This window comes from Pleurodeles waltl, chromosome 3_1, assembly GCF_031143425.1.
Source record: "Pleurodeles waltl isolate 20211129_DDA chromosome 3_1, aPleWal1.hap1.20221129, whole genome shotgun sequence".
Classification (NCBI taxonomy): domain Eukaryota; kingdom Metazoa; phylum Chordata; class Amphibia; order Caudata; family Salamandridae; genus Pleurodeles; species Pleurodeles waltl.
In genome coordinates this window covers 1,451,304,486-1,451,322,437 of record NC_090440.1, presented here as the reverse complement: position 1 = coordinate 1,451,322,437, position 17,952 = coordinate 1,451,304,486, and the positions used below count along the sequence as shown (strand labels likewise).

Here is a 17,952-nt window from a genome sequence, read left to right as displayed (position 1 = left end):
CCTGACTGCTGTGTGCCAAGGTACCAGAGGGTGAGCACAGGTTGATTTGGGGTTTGCCTGTCACTTACCCTGGCTAGGACTATAGGTGCTGCTTGACCAGGGCTCATACCCAAGTCAACCAACAACCCAATTTATGACAGTACAGTTATGCAAGAGACTTTTCATTCATTCATTTTCTTAACTATTAATTAATAGTAAGAAGTGTTGTTTGTCACATTACATGTTTGTCACTACTTGTTTGTGTTCTAACCGTACACCCTTTTATTTCCCTGTCTTTCTCCAGGAAAGTAAGGCATTAAGTAATTTCTTTGAAAACAAAGACTTTGCACGGGACTTTGTTGATTCTTTTATCACCGAGATTCTTCAAGATACCATTGTGCCAGATGTGCTCATAGAAGCTTTGACAAAAAGTTTCACCACGGTATGTAGTAGTTTTCATAGCTTTAATTGTGGTCTATAATTTGCTTTGACTCCGTGCCCAAAGAAAATTAGTATTACCCTATTTCTGTGTCTCGCTCGTTCTCCACTTGCACTCCATCTCTTCTGGAAGAAGACTGAGCCTTTAATTCTAAACTAAAGCAACATATTATGTATATATTCACTGAAAAATCACAAAGGTTAAAGTGACAATATAATTAGGTAAAAACGTCGGTTAAAACATACCTCTTTGATGCGCTGGATAATGATAAGGTTGGCCCCATAGGATGGGGTCCCTGGGGCCTTATAGAGAGTCAGGGAGAGGGACAGCATTCCCTCTCCCGATAATTAATGAATAGGACCCCGCGGGATGGAGTCCCCGGCTCGTGGGGGTGAGCTCTGACCCAGGATCAGACGCCTGCCTCTAGGCTAGGGACAATAGCAAGGCTGTGCTTTCAGGCCAGGCCCCAGTTGATCTTACTTGGTATGATTTTCAGTTGGGAAAATCAGACCCGGTATTCCCTCACTCTGAACATACATATATACGTTTGCAGGAACACAAGGACAGTTATTAGGAAAAGCAAAAGGTCTTCCTTTGTGCAGTCTTCTGTCCAACAGATAATTGGGCCCTGATTGTGAAAATGCCATGAATCTTTCCTGGGGACATTTAGGGGGTAATTCTGACTATGGCGGGCGGCGGAGGCCGCCCGCCATAGTCCCGCCGACAAATGACCGCACCGCGGTCAAAAGACCGCGGCGGCCATTCTTACATTTCCGCTGGGCCGGCAGGCGCTCTTTTGGAGCTGGGTTGCAGCCGGCCCCTGCAACGAGGATGCCGGCTCCGAATGGAGCCGGCGGAGTTGCAGGGGTGCGACGGGTGCAGTGGCACCCGTCGCGTATTTCAGTGTCTGCATGGCAGACACTGAAATACTTTGTGGGGCCCTCTTACGGGGGCCCCTGCAGTGCCCATGCCATTGGCATGGGCACTGCAGGGGCCCCCAGGGGCCCCGCGGCACCCCCTACCGCCATCCTGTTCCTGGCGGGAGACCCGCCAGGAACAGGATGGCGGTAGGGGGTGTCAGAATCCCCATGGCGGCGGAGCGCGCTCCGCCGCCATGGAGGATTCTCCCGAGCAGCGGAAAGTCGGCGGGAGACCGCCGACTTTCCGTTTCTGACCGCGGCTGAACCGCCGCGGTCAGAATGCTCGGCGGGGCACCGCCAGCCTGTTGGCGGTGCTCCCGTGGTCGGTGACTCTGGCGGTCACCGACCGCCAGGGTCAGAATGACCCCCTCAGTCTGCCAAGTGCCACATGTCTCGTGTTAGGGTAACACAATTTAATACACTTCCCCACACCCCGCAGGGACTGGATACTGTCAAGCAATGTGTGGCACTTCGCAGGGCTGCAAAGGACAATCAAGTTAACTTGCCAGAACATGATACAAACCTGATATAAACCTGAGAGCTGTGCCTGGTTCTATTGCTGCATTAACAGTGCAATTCCAGACTTGACTGTAAACTGATCACCAGCTGTGATAAGCAATGCCACACAGCTGAGCCAAAGCTGGCACAGCTGGCATGCACTGCCATATTCTACCGAAGAGGGTGTGCATCTGACCATCAAAAAGTAAAATCCCGGCCTAATGTGAATAGGACAACTCAACAGTCACGCTGGAGTCTTGATTTAAGGGAGATTCCCGCGCCCTGTGACATGGATTGTGAAAAAAGCATGAATGAGCCCATAACCATCTTGTTTAGGATTCACTTTGTCTTTGCTGTACTTTTTTTCAATTTAGCACCTTACCAAAGTGACATGCTTCATATCACAGCTGCCGTTTCTGTTTTACGTTTGGCACTTGTCTTCGAAAGCTTCCAATGTTTTTTCGGGTCAGGAAAATTCACTTTTCCAGCTCTGTGCATTGTAAAGGTTGCAGTCTTTGTTTACACTGGACCAAGTGGGCACAACCATCTGAAAACAATTAATTAAATGCCCAGTACTTTAAAAGTACAAAATTTTTATTTGAAGACGAATGGTGTTAAGGGGTCGTGGTTATCGCCCGAAGAAAATGACCGCCTGGGAAGGAAGCTCCGCCATGCCGGGAAGTTAAAACAGCCTGTTCTCCCGGTACATCACCTCCACGGATTCACCAGGAAGTGCCCTGATTGTTGTAAGATGTGGTGCAGCTAACAACCTTTCTCAGGTAACAGAACCACAGTAGAAGCTCTTCTCATCACCAAGTGCTCCAGAACCAACTTCACACTGCCTGTCCCTAAAACAGCTGACATAAGAACACCACATGTCTGAATCTCCACTTGGTCACTCCAGTGTGACTACCAACACCTTACCCCAGAGGTGACCTCATAGTGGCGCTATTCTGCAGCATCCTGACCCTAAGATGGGTGCCACCACTTTCAACAGCACCTACTAGCGCATGCTCAAGAACCTTTGAGCATGAATAGAGCTTCTACCCCCGGTAATCCCTCTCTTACCCATATTGGGATCCAGAGGTCTTACATCACTAATGTAACTCAAAAACTGCACTCAGGAAGGGGTAGAGGGCAAACCCCTATATTCCAATGTGCTGTAGCTTGCTACACCGCATTGCACATTGGAGTTCCATGTCAAAACTCCTGAAATGTAGCCATAACACAGGAGTGGCACCGACTACTGCACCTCATTGCACCACTCTACATTCTGCAAAGGTCGCCTAGTGAAATCCACAGTCTTCTGTGGACTAAGGTGCAATCTAAGCATCTAAGCATTATCGGGGCTCTGAAGCTCTGGAAGGTCTGGAAGCTCTGCAGTGCTGAAAACCTTGAATCCAATCTACCTTCATGCCTTTCCACACGCTAACTTCACCCAGTGACCTCATTTCACTCTTACCTCTGGCAAATACCACAAGGGCTGCACAAATCCCACTAAGGTGCACCCCACATGGGACATGTTGTAAGGCCCTCTCTCAAAATGGCAGACACCAAGTCTCATGACCCCAAAGAAGGGAGCGAAGGGCTGAATGATACTAAACCAGTGCAAAACAGACATAAACAGGGCCCTCCTGCCCAGACTCCTTTACAAAATCCAAATCTGACAACTCTACTACTCAAGACTTAATTATGCAGAAACTAGATATGCAGCACGTGCTTGCTCAATCGACAAAGTGCATCACAGAAACAATACAGAGGGACCTCACATCTTTAAAACAAATGATTTCACTGGGTGTCAGAGTTTCTAAAATAGTATCACTTATAAATCTCCTGGAAGATCACAAACATAACTCTTCTAAATGTTTTTCTACCACCTCCTCGAGACTGGTCTGACTAGAAAGAAACATCACCGACCTCGAAAACAGCAATAAAAGGGTAACTTGCGGGTTTCTGGGCTTCCAGAAGGCAGCGAAAATCAGGCCCCTTCCTGTACTGCATTCATTGAAAAATGGATCCCCCAAGTGCTTAATATAAACTTCCACAAGGACTTTGAGATAGCTTGTGTGCACAGAGTCCCCACATATAAACCCTCAAACAGCCAAGCTCTAGGAGCACTCATCTTCAGACCCCTCTGCTACTTGCATATCGAAGATATTCTCACACAGATGAAGAAAATAGAAAGAATCAAGTGGCAAGGCTCTTCCATCGGGATCTCACATGATTATTCCAAAGACACTGTCAAGAAACAAAAGGTGTTCTTATCCCAGAGGCAAACTTTGAAAGACCTGACAATACAATTTTTTAATTTATTGGCCCTGCACAAATAAAAACAACCTTCAACGGAAAAACCAATATCTTTGATGATCCTAAAGAACTGGACTCTTAGATTTCGGAAATCCAAGACTTGAAAATGACTTCTTAACTTTCAAAAGGGATAATTGACACATTACCAGTCTGCAGAATCCGGAATGATCTGTGGGAATGGTGCATGGGAAGTATGCACTTCCCCACACGCATTTACTGCTCTAACTTAAATGCCTAAATTGGGTGCACAAGTTTGTTCTTCCTTACTATCAATGGCACGCAGAAATGTTTGAGTTGCTTCCACACCCTGAAAATGGGATACAGAGCCTTTATCCCACATGACGCTTACCTCACACCGCAGCAATGAACAGGTGAGGTTGACTGCAACTTACTCACTGATAATCCACTAACGATTAGCTAACTACCACTTACCAATAACCATACTCAGTGGATTTTGTACTTCTATAATGACCTTTGACCTGACCTGTTGTCATCTGTTTTAAATATGTTTTCTCTGTATACTTTTATGAAGTTTCATATCAATACTGATCTCCCACAGGTTTCAACTGTCACTGCATCAGTTCTTAACCCACAGGTTATAAAACTTACAACTTACTAATGTTAGTCAGCTCTAACTGCACTGGAGACCTCTGACCGATTCACTTATGGTTTGTTCTGAAACTACACTACGCCAACCTCCCTTTTTTGCCCCTAATACGCATTACTGCATACTGTGCTATGCATATACATGTTGAAATTATGTTGGTATTATGTTGGAACTTTTAATATTATGTACTCTATAATTGAGATATTCTTCTGGTACCACTCTTCACAATCTTGACCAATGACAAACAAATTCCCTTCATCAGGAGTAACAACATAATTGTTACTACTCAGTACTTATTCCTTAAAAATCCACATCACCTATTACACTTACTACACTTTCTACACCAACTAAAATTACTGCAACTACTAGAATATAAACACTACAATACACCTACTACTTTTACCTACCTCTACTAAATGGCAACTGACTTGCTAGGCCCCTTTGAAATCAACGCCAGGTGCTCCAGCCACCAAACTGAATATACATACACATCACACTTGGACATAGCCAAGACTCTTAAAACATGTCCTAAACTCATACAGGGCATGGCAACACTACACTCTGGACCTAGGCTTGACCTCCTCCATGGTATCTAGAATCTCAGCCCAATGTTTTATTCATCTCTATACTATACTGTCTTTTTCTTTCTCTTTTTCTTGCATTACCTACCTTCTTTCCTGCCATCTACTGTGCTAATCTACTATTTCATTACCCTCCTCCCTACCCATTCCCCTTCCCCCCACTCCGACTCTTTTACCCCCTCCTCCAACCCATCCCCTCAAAACCACCCTTCCCCTCTCACCACTACCCCTGCCTCACTGACTAACAACATCTGGCACTATGCCCGTTACATAGATGCAAGGACTCACCTCCCACTAGAACCCACAACATAAAGGTACTCTCCCTTAATGACAAAGATCTAAAGCACCCAAAAACGCCAGAAAATCCTAGACTACACCCACAAACTCAAGGAAGATCTCATACTCTTACAAGACACCAAAATGGCCCTGAAAGAGGCAATTCTCCTAAAAAAGCATGGGTTGGAAACCCCCAATGTATCCCATCCACCAACAAAGAAACTGACTGATCACCCTTACCCAAAAACCTCTGGACTCACTATCTTGTCCTCAGAATCTACATGAAGGCAGATGGCTCCTCACCAAATGACAGAAGGTCAACACTGAAATTACAGTCATGAATATCCATGCCCCCAATAATCACAACCCAACATTTTGGGTGAAATCTCAACAAATAACTCTTAAGTCTACCTCCCAACTGCAGAATCATTTTAGGAGAGGACTTCAATTTACCCTGGGATGCCTCTCTTGATAGGAACTCTGTCAATTTAAACAAATCCTACAAAAAATGCTAAATATGTACAACTACCATAAGCTAAGAGACACATGGAGGCTATTTAATCCCATGGAGAAAGACTTCTCATTCTCCCACCTGCACAATACCTTTCTCCAGTACTGATTATATCTTAGTTGATGAAACACACATCCCAGCCACATCTTCCCCCAATATTGAACCAATCCTGGTCTCAGAACATGCCTGTATTTCCCTACTTTATGATATTTCCTGCAATACAACAGAAACAAAAACGTGGAGAATGAATGACCTCCTCACAAAGGAACTCTCCTTCAAAGAAATAATCAGAAAGGAGATCAAAGAATTCAAAAATTAAAACAGGCTAAACAACAAAACCCTCAATCAACTAGAACTAAAAATAAACGCATTAGAGAAAGACCTCAAGCGCAACAAAGACAAAACACAATTAATTAATCTGACTAAACTCAAGTATGAATGCAATAAGATATTGAGTAACAAAGCCCACATAATATTCCAAAAATACAAAGGCATCAACTTTGGTGAGCGTAATAAAGCTGGCAAAATACTTGCATCTTACTTAAAACAGACCTGAAAATTTCTACCATACCCTCTATTCCAAAAGCAATAACACCCCTTAAGAAACATGCTTGGATTACCTCAACAAAATTAACATAATTAAGATAGATAAATCAACAAAACAATCACTAGAACAACTGATTTCTTGTGGCGAAATCCTAAACACTATTAAAAAACTAAATGAAAGCCAGGAAGGCTCCGGATCCAGACGGCTTCCTGGCCTTATTCTACCAAACCTGGGGCACTTCCCTAATCACTCCCTAGATGATTTATTTGTCCACTTCTCCACTGGCTCCATTGAGGGCTCTGCTGCAGAGGCAACCAGATTAGTTAACCCCAAAGAAGGGAAAGACCCATCTAATCTCAAAAACTACTTCCCAATATACCTCATAAATACAGATTGCAAAATATACAGAAACGTTTTAGCTCTTACAATGGAGCCCATCCTCAAAACCATAATTCGTCCTTCGCAATCTAGTTTTATCAGCTCGGATGTTATCAGACTTTTTAGTCATGCCCTTGAAATAGCCCAACATTTGCATCAACCAGCCTGTGCAATATCATTTGATGCAGAGAAGGCCTTCGACAAGGTACCATGGGCCTTCCTCCAAGCCACACTTACCTCCTTTAATTTTGGCCGGTCTCATCCAAGATAATCCCCGCTTTATACAAAGAACCTAAAGCTAGAATAAACATCAATGGAAATCTGACTAACCCATTTCACCTCCAATCAGGGACCAGTCAGGGATATCCTCTCTCTCCTCTGCTGTTCCTATTAACATTAGAACTCCTGCTTACACTAATCAGGAAAATCGTCTTATCCCTGGTATCCCCTTCTCCGCAGTCCCACAAAAATTACCCACATATGCAGACGACATACACTTTTTTACCACCTAGGCGGACTCAGCCCTGCCCACATCCTATCCACATTCAACTAGTATTCTAAAATGTCAGGCTAGTTTCTCAACATAGAAAAGACGGAGGTTCTCCCTCTCAACGTGCTTTGTAACAGCTCACACATCTGTCCTGATGGACTCAAATGGGCCCAGGGTAAGAGGAAATACCTGGGTACCTGGTTCATCCACAACCTTAAACCCTCCATCGATCTTAACAAGAAAAAGACACTAGAAAACATTAAAGATAACTTAGAGAAATGGTGAACCAGATTCATTACTTGGTGGGGAAGAATAGAATCTATCAAAATGATGATTATCCCCCTTATTAACGTTTTAATCCATATACATCTCAGATACCTTCTTTGGTAAAATTGACATGCTATGTGCCGAGTTCCTGTGGAATTTAAAAAAGAAAAAACAAGAATTGCCCTTAAAAATCTGAGACTTCCTAAAAATCTAGGTGGTGTAAACCTACCAGGCTACCGGAGATACCAACACACCTTCCTAGCGATTGAAGGAAGCCACAGGATCCACCACCCACCACCGATCCCCCACCTCCATGGCTTGCTATTGAAAACGCCCTAGCTAAACCCTTATCCCTCACTTCATTTATAACCATCAAAAAAATAAAAACACACCATTCTGCATTCTCTCTAGCACAGGCAGTCTGCAAAATCAACAACAAACTACCCAACAAAAGAAGACACTCTTGTCTAGCCTCCCTTCGGCACAATGAAAACTTGAAACTAGAAGGAAGAATGATGTATATAGAGAAATGGGTGAAACAAGATATTCTCCTGATGGAAGATCTTTGCACCCCCCCCAGAAGCCATACCCTGCTCCCAAATCAAGGCTAAGTAACTTAAATGACCTAGACTTCTACCACTTTCGTAAACAAATTAACTCACTTATAGCCAGACATAAGCTTCCAACTCCCCCAACCTATCCAACACATTAAGAAAATATGCCAAAGGTGTTACGTAACCTCTAAACCAGTGGTCTCCAAACTTTTTAATGCCGCGCCCCCAGTTGAAAAATAAAAATCATTGGGCCCCCCATCAGAATTTTTCACAATTGTTTTTATAAAAATGGCAATGTTTAAATATGTCTAAACCTATTTAAACATTGCAGTTAAGTACTGTTACCTTTTTAAAAATGCAATACCAAGCTTCTGCTTAAAACAAAGGTATGTTATCTGTATAATGCTTCTTTTGGCCAGAGTCTGGCACCCCCCTGGGATCACTTGAGGCCCCCCTAGGGGGACCTGCCCCCAAGTTTGAAGACCTTTGCTCTAAACTGTACTCTCTCCTATCCCCAACAAAATCCTCACAAAAAAAAATTACAAGACAAATGAAAAACTCACTTCTCAGACCCTAAAGATCAGACTGGACTGGCCATCTACCTGAGAAATGTTAACTTCCAACATAATAACACCATCACTAACACAATGTTGATACTAGATAGCTAATATGGCCCACTGGACTCCAGCCAAACTTTATAAACTAGGCCTCACACCCTCTGACACCTGCTGGAGCTGTGAGAACGAAACAAAAGACTTAAAACACATGCTAATGCAGTGTACTTCCACAAAAAAATTCTGGCAGCATATCAATAATACCATATCACAAATATTCCATATAAAATGGACTCCTACCCAAGCTTCTATTACAAGGGTGTCCTCCCCTGACATTAAACATTAACTGAACAGAGAGGACCATCTCCTATGGGACATTCTGGTCAGGACTAGCCTTAAAGCTATCCTCAACTAATGGAATGACTCATCCAAACTGTCCTCCACACCTGGTGGGAATGGGCTCAATTAACCAGAGCTGCAAGTAACCTAATAAAGTCATACCTGAAGACAACATCACTGAAGAGTGGTACATTCTGGTGCAAACTAAACAACTTTATGTCACACACGTCTATTTAACCATGTTCACTCCAATTCCTACTGCCCATCTCTGTCCCCACCCCCACACCCTCCCACTGCCTAGCCACCCACTCCTCCCCACATACATCCTCCCATACTGCTACTATCATCATCATTTCTCTTCCCATCTCCTTCACCTGTTTCTATCTTCTTCCTTATTTCTTTTTTCCTCTCTCTCACTCTCGACAAATCCATCTACAACTGAGGTACCTTGCTCATTCGCCACAACATATAAGCCCACTCTCTGACTATACACACATCATCACAAACAAACACACTTATGTCCACCCCCTTACTTTTACATATGAGGCTCCACTCATTATGCTGTATTTAAGCTGTTGTTTCCATATGATCCGATGGTACTATACAATGAACCGTTCTCTTTGTTTTACCTTTCTGTTGTATAATTCTTTTTGTTGTATAAAATCTCAATAAAACATTATTGAAATAAAAATAAAGAAGAAGAATATTGTTTCTGCCAGGAGTGTTTTGTTTCTGTAGAAAAAATATGCGGCCTGCAGTTGCTCTCCTGTGATGTTTGATAAAGCAGGGTTGTGAATTTGACATGCAGATTGTATTAATTTGGTGAAGAGGATTTGTGCATTTGCACAAAGAATGATATTACATAGCGCTTGTATTCCATTCTTCCATTTAAACAAATGCTGCCCCTTTGCAGATACTTTTCCACCAGGTGCAGATCAGCACAAGGGATTGTTTACTAGCTTGTTTGACGCATAGAACTCGCTAATGACACTTCCCATTATAAGAGAAAGAATGGGTTTAAAAAAACACCAGCGCAAAGAGCGACTGAGTAAAAAAAACACGAGTGGGTGCTCGATATTTCAATGCCTTTCTGTTTTGTTCTACTCATGATAAAGTGTCACTCAAAGTGTCACACTTAAGGCATAGAATGTCACACATATGCACTCTTACAGGTTGAAAATGTCACACATAAGCTCAATGAAACCAGGGCTTTAAGTGGGATGAAAAAACTAGGGGGGCGGGGCTCTCACAGGGCCGTGGATGCAAATAAGGGCATGGCTTAAAAACACATAAGCTAAAAACCTTTTCTTAGCATAGTGTGCCGCGCAAGTGGTATTTTGCTGCTTCTTTCTGTCCCTGCACCCAGATATTTAACTCAAGGAGTAACATTACACCTACAACAAGCCAGGACGATTGGCTGTGTCAATATTTGTTAGTTGCGTCAGATTAGTAAGCACCAACAATGGCTTTGTTGTATAAAATATTGAAAATGCTTCAGTTCTGAAATGATGAGACTGTGAAAGAACTGTAACGAATCTCTTTGAAGTTACACCAAAGACAGTAAAGGGTGGTACTGTTGCAGGGTTAAGATTTGTTTTCACCCTGAAAGTGAGGGCAAAGCTGGAGAGCCCTAAAGGGACGCGTCTCAGCACCTGCTTTTTAGAACTGCCAGTTCTGAGCACCGTCAGAACCCGCCCCACTAAAAGCATTGAATAAAACCTTGGCAGCTGTGCTCATTGACACGGACAGTAAGGTTGATTCGATGGAACAAAGCACCAGGAAAGTGCTGCCATTTGTAGTGTTCATTTATTAATTGATGTCCATATTTATTAGGAAGACAAAAGTCTTCTTGTAATCACTTCACAGTGTTTGTTTCCTCCGAAAAAAACAGCAGTTCACCCAGATTACTCCCTCCAAGTGGACCATTTACAGACCATTTACAGATTTGTGTAATTCGTTATGTTTCAAATTCTGCATGCAGTTGATAGACCATAGATAAAAGCACATCCTTCCAGGCTGGCCTAGTTATTTTGTCATGTTTTTTAGGGTCGAGCCTGTGTAGCATGCACTTGCACATGCATATCGCTTGCGAGACGCTGTAGTAGTTAGAAAAGGGCTCGGAGCCCCGCCCATGTCACATCAGTGTCTTTCATTGGTTCGTGGGCTTGCCTTTTAAAATCTGCTTGCTTTAATTAGTGGATGGCATGGATACGTCATGCCTTTTCCGGTGGTTAGCCCTCCTCGAGCGCAGCGACCAAGTACTGAAAACATACAAGGCTCGCTGTTTTGCGTCCCATTTGTGGACTACTTTTTCTCTTTTCTCACAGCGCAATCTCGAGTGTTTAGCAGCACGATCACGATCGTTTTTTTTCTATTTAATGAGGCAAGAAAAGTGCGGTTGGGAGTTTACAACTGCTAATAGTTCTAACTCGGAGACATGCGAGACCCGTTGCATTGCAAATGCTTGTATTAAACATATCTCTCCCTTAACAATGTAACTTGACCAGGTAGGATATGGCTACAATATAACTCTATCGCCACCCCGTGGAATTTTAGTGACATGCATATTCAATCTGCAAACGCACAGCCACTTATTACCCGTTTATTTCATGATTTTTTTTTTTTAACTGTGCGAAATCCACCTTCTAAATGAAGGAGCTTGACCGATAGAACCACCCCTTTTAAACAATGTAAGTGCTTATGTCTGAGTTCTCTTGAGGTAAACCAGTCTCCACGGATTTTGATGACGTTCTACGGTGTATTATTTTCTGAAAATCTTCACAAACAGAGCAACATAATTATCAGTTCCACTTCCGCTTTTCACTTTGGAAGAATACGGACACTTTCAAGGCACGTAACCTGATATTTATTCCTTAGATCGTTGTAATCCAATGCATACTTACTTGTCTTTATTTTAGGTAGACGCAATGAAGAATTCCCAAAGGGCCTTTTCACAAAATGTATTATGCTAGCTAGCTAATAATGACTCGAGAGTAAATTTATATTTTCAGTAGAAGCGGAAGGGATTCAGCACTCCATGGAAAATAGGAAGGGACTCAGTGTCACTACATCAGTGATATCAACCTTACAAGTCAATACATCGGATGTGCCATTATTTTGAAAGGGATTACTTACCTGAATTAATTTTAAGAGTATATACAATCATGTATGCATAAACAATGTAGCTTAAGCATTGTAACCTTTGCCAAGTACCCTTTACCGTGCACCCATTACCCTTAACACTGTAGATTGTGTTCCCTTAATTTACAAACCTGTACCCAAAACCCTGTTTTCTTAAGTCTGAACCCTTAGCTCTGTGCCGTTAGCCCTAAACTCTGAATCCTCATCCCTGAATCCTATATACTTATTCATTTGCCATTTACCCTAGGCCCTCCAACGTGTTCCGTGTACACTAAACCCTGCTCTCTGTACCGTTAAACCATTACGCCAAACCTGCACCCTTAGCCCTGCTCGCTTATCTCCTTATTCTTAACTTTGAACCATTGGCCCTTAACACTAATCCTAGCACTAAAGCCATATTTTCTTAGCCTGATACACTGTATTCTTAACCACGCACCTTTTACACCCCTTCCTGTACACTTAACCCTGTATCCTTAGACCAATGATCTGTAACCACAGGCCGGTTTCCCTTAACCCTGCATTCTGTACACTAGGTCATGGAAACTTAACGCAGTACTCTTAAGCCTGAACTTATAAACCAACACTTACGGACATATTTATGAGAGGTTTGCGTCATGCTTGCATCATGCAACATGGTACATGCGTGACGCAAACCTCTAAGTCAGAATTTTGACACACGTACAGTTATTTTGCAAATCGCTGACTTGCATTAATCTGTGCAAATGAAGCATTCCTTAGGCATTGTATGGGTGTTACCACACAACTCCCATGGTTTTTGATGCATTCTATGTCTCCTCAGGTGAGTCGTAGCAAGGAGAAATATCTTTATTTCCCCTCGTTTTTTATCCTCTTTCTGCAGTACACATAGAAAGAAGAAAAAGCCTCTCAGGATTGTTTTTGTGCAGGAAGGTTCCTCGTCCTGCACAAAACAATCCTGCAAGGTGCAAGGTTGCCTGACTTTGCACTAGGTAGCCAAAAGGGTGCGAGCGCAGGGGCAAGGACAGGAATGCGCCGTATTGGATGTGATGCAGGGCAGCGCAGCAAGGTGACTTGCTTCCTGTTACACAAAGCCCAGAAATATATCCCCTAGTCTTTCCGTTTAATTTTGCACCATGAAACCTTCACACTGCATATCTTGCCCCCTTAATTCTGCAACCTTAGCCTTATAGCAGTTGCCCTCTATCCTTAAACCTGTACCCTCAATCCTGTACCTTTTACCCTGTACCCTTAGCTCCCTACCATTTCCCATGCAGCACTAATGTATCTTTTACCTTCCATGTACCGTTTTCCTTGTGCTTTTAATCTAGCACCCTTCTTCCAATGCCATATATATTAAACCTTATACTCTTAGATGTATACTCTTAACTCTTTACCATGTACCCTTATTTCTGTACCTGTAACCTCCTAGCTTTAGCCTTATCCCTGAAGCCTTAATCAAGTATTGTGGACCACTGGCCCTTTCATTGAGCTCTGTTCTCTTAACCCTGTGCTGTAACTGTATACCCTCTACCCTCAGCACTGTACCCATAACCCTGTACCTTTAATTCTGCAGCATCACACTTGTAAAACTAGCACTGTACTATTAACCATGTATCCATTACATTGTACCCTCTACAGTTAACACTGTATGCAGCACCCTAACCCTGTACCATATGCCCTAAATCAAGTACCCTTAACCATGCTCCCTATTCTCTTAACACTGTACCCTTTCCCCTATACCCTTAGCACTGTACACTTAACCCTGTACACTTAATCCGGTATTCTGTACCATTATGTCTGTTCCTTTGCCCCATACCATTTTATTAGCTGTGTAGACTTAACCATGTATGCTTAACCGTGTACCCCAATCCATTATATACATATATATGCATTTTTACTTATCTTTATTTGGCATGTAGTTGCCATCTGATGTACTGACTTGCTATTTAATTGGACATCTGATACAGTGTCTACGATTTAAATATAATGTTATACTGTGGCCGTGAATGTTGGCTCTGCACCGAAGAAGACCAGGACTCATCTGACCTATATGTGTCCTCTATTTCTGGTATAGTTGGAGGCCATTCCATAGTTTTGCAGTTTGGACAGTAGAACATTGATAGTGTGTGTGACCTTTCCCTAACTAAACTTCATGTTATGGGTAGTGGCAAATACTACTTGTTTTGCTGATTGGTAGTGTGAACTTGTAGGAGGGAAGCAAAGGCACTGCTCATGTGAAGTTCAAATGCACCACACACACAGATTTTAATTTTATTCAGTTTTGCTTTGGAAGCCAACATAACATCTTTTAATATGGAGACAGTGAACTGTTGTGCAGTAAATGAAGTAGCACCTCCGCTGCAGAATTTTCAAGAAACAGTAGGAGATAATTTGAATATGACAAATATAGGGGATAAATCACTCATAACAAAAATGGGATTTTGATGTGGTGGAGGGACGAATACCCTTCTTAAGCAACAATCATATTCTTTATCAGGGCTACCTACAAAAGTCCCCAAACTAACCTGTCCTTAATCCCCTGGTAGTTTGACACAAAGGCACTTAGGCTTAACTTAGAGGCAACGTGTTAAGTATTAATGCAGCACACAAACAGCAATAAAGTGAAAACACAACATAAGAAATATCCCACACCAACTTAGAAACAGAGTAAAATTTAATAAATTAATCAAGACCAACACAACAAAAATCCAATAATTAGAACTGGAAATATGCAATTTGAATGGTTTAAGTAAAAATTGTGCCAATTGGCAGAAAGTGCTAAGTGTGGGCATCTGGTCACACTATACCTGGACAAAGTTACATGTTCAGGCCAACCACAATAAAGTGTAGGCTGGATATAGGGAACAGGTTAGCCAAGTTAAAAAAGTTGCCTTCTCAAAGTCCCTTGCGCAGAGTTCAAAAACTTCAGGATGTCACAGTAGGAGCTCAACGGATGCCAGCCAAGGGTCCAGGAGCTGGGGAGGCACTTCTTGGGAAAGAGGAACTCGCTCCAGCAGAGTCCAGGAGGGTTCAAGCAGCTCCAGTATCGGGCCATGCAGATTAATTTTCAGATCCAGGAAGGGCCAGTTGCAGCAGATCAGCTAAGCAGTTGCTGGTAAACCTCTGGAGCCTGTTGTGCCCCTATAGTTCCGAACAGGAGGTCAGTCAAATGATCCTTGGAATCACTCTGTCTAGCCTGGGATGAAGGGAGCTGGTCCAGTCTTCCTTCTCAGAGATCAGGGTAGGCCTCAAGCAGCAGGGCAGTCCTCTGAAAATCAAGACAGGCCTCAAACAGCAGGGCAGTCGTCTGTAAAACAAGGTAGGCCTCAAGTGGCAGGACGGTCCTCTGGTAGCAGCAGGGCAGTCCTCTGAGCAACAAGGCAGTCCTTCTTCTGTAATATGAACAGGCTGAGTGGCTCAGAAAGTCTAATATTAATGCTTGGTGCCACTGTTTGAAGTGTGGTTATCTTCTAGTCCACCTCCACATATGTTTCTGGAAATGTCCTTCCTTCCTTTTTCATCACCTGCCCAGTCTCAAAGAGATCATCGGGGTCTCGCAGGACGCTGTTGCTGCTGCCATCTTTTGGGGGCGGGACCACAAGGCCCCTTTAAAAACTCATTGCGCGCATTTTTGCGGGTCGCGCAGGACGCTGTTGCTGCTGCCATCTTTTGGGGGCGGGACCACAAGGCCCCTTTAAAAACTCATTGGGCGCCCGCATCGCGGGTCGCGCAGGACACTGTTGCTGCTGCCATCTCTTGGGGGCGGGACCCCATGGCCCCTTTAAAAACTCATCGCGTGCCCGCATCGGGGGTCGCGCAGGACGCTGTTGCTGCTGCCATCTTTTGGGGGCGGGACCACAAGGCCCCTTTAAAAACTCATTGCGCGCCTGCATTGCGGGTCGCGCAGGACGCTGTTGCTGCTGCCATCTTTTGGGGGCGGGACCACAAGGCCCCTTTAAAAACTCATCGCACACCCGCATCACGGGTCGCGGAGGACGCTGTTGCTGCTGCCATCTCTTGGGGGGGCGGGACCACAAGGCCCCTTTAAAAATTAATTGCACGCCCGCATCGTGGGACGCGCCTGGGCGAAGCCCGGGCCAAGGGCGGGCCCGTCTGCGGCTGTTAGAGGCCGACTGAGGCTGGGCTGGGCTGGGCCACCCCCTGGGCCCTAAGGCTTTTTAAGCACCAGAGGTTCAACACATTTTTCCACTCTTCTATACAAGAGAATTAATTTGGGCTATCTCTACACTTCTGGTGCTGTGACTTGCATATTGCTGGTAACCTGCTATGGGAAAACGCAAAGCCATGGATGTCCCACCGCGACAGAATGGCACCAAAAAATCAAAAAAGCATACCAAAAACCAAGTGAGTCCTGCTAACAGCAAACGTTTCAACCGCCTCGATCAAATTGACATGCTATTTAAGGAGTTTCGATGAACTTTTGAAAAGTAATCCCCATCCACCCACAAAAAAGTGTGCTACCTTGGGGACGGGGAAAATACCAGAAATGTACATCAGGAGGAAGAGGTCACATTCAAAACACTCCTCAGATCCGACCACTTCAATTGAGGAATTTCCTGCCCCCAGGGGTGAAACTGCCCACATGGCTTCAGCTATTCCTCCCAGTTCTGTGGACAATTTACTTAGTCACCCGGATTTCCCCTCTATGGGTACTTCAGCTATCCCCCCCCATTAAGCCCTGAGATTGTAGTAGTTCCTAATATCCCATGTTCTAATCGATTTGGGCTACTGGAGGAAGAGGGAGATCTGCCTAACAATGTAGCACACATTCTGCACGGAGACGCTACTGAAGATATTAGTCACCAATATAAAGTGTCCGCTTCTGGTGGCGTGCAATCCTCGCATGAGGATGGCAATTTAGCCCTTGTTGTACGAAAGGTGGACGAAGTAAAGTCTCTGGTTGTATCTCTATTTAGGGTTGATGAAAGAGATCTTAGTGCCTAAAAATGTTTGCAGCTGCCAGGGAACAAAAATGAAGGTGGCGCTGGGAATGGGTGGGGGTAAAAACTGTATCTAAGCCAGGAATAAATTCAGTTATTTCTTTCCCCAGGCTGGCGACAAACCCCCTCCCATTTGATCCAACTCCGCCCCATGCAGAGAGCAATCAAATCGAACTTTCAAGGTCACGCCAGAAGACCACTGGAGATCCTAATTATAGGGGGGCCGGGAGGGGGTGCTCACACAGCAATATGGCCTAGCCCTGTGGAAAATGTACTTGAGAGGGCTGGCACATCCAGTGGGTTTGGTGGAGCAGAAGGCCCCCATGGGACTCCCACTGGCTTTGGCAGTTCCACGACGGGTATGCCACGGTTGGCAAGACAGGCACAACACCAGGGTCCAATAAGTAGAGCCAATGTTATTTTTCTGACTAATGTGCCCAAACTGCTATCTGGCTCCTTTGAAGACCATGAATCCCTGACCAACAAGGTTATCCACTGGTTCCGCTTTAGATGTGATTGTCTTTCGGTTATTCGCTCCGATATCCATAAGGTAGGAAGATACAGTCAACCAGGAGTAAAGCATGATTATATTTCTGTCTGCTTTATTAAAAAATCCACGGTGTA

At 44.0% G+C, this 17,952-nt stretch overlaps 1 protein-coding gene across 2 annotated transcripts in view; it reads left to right on the top strand.

Moving 5' to 3' along the window:
- Positions 1-17,952, top strand: part of LOC138283370 (uncharacterized) — a 188,590-nt gene that overhangs the window by 63,931 nt on the left and 106,707 nt on the right. For both annotated transcript variants that reach the window (XM_069221353.1, XM_069221355.1), the window contains one exon: positions 284-421. In XM_069221353.1, coding sequence (XP_069077454.1) covers positions 284-421 — 138 coding nt within the window. The remainder of the gene's footprint in view (positions 1-283; positions 422-17,952) is intronic.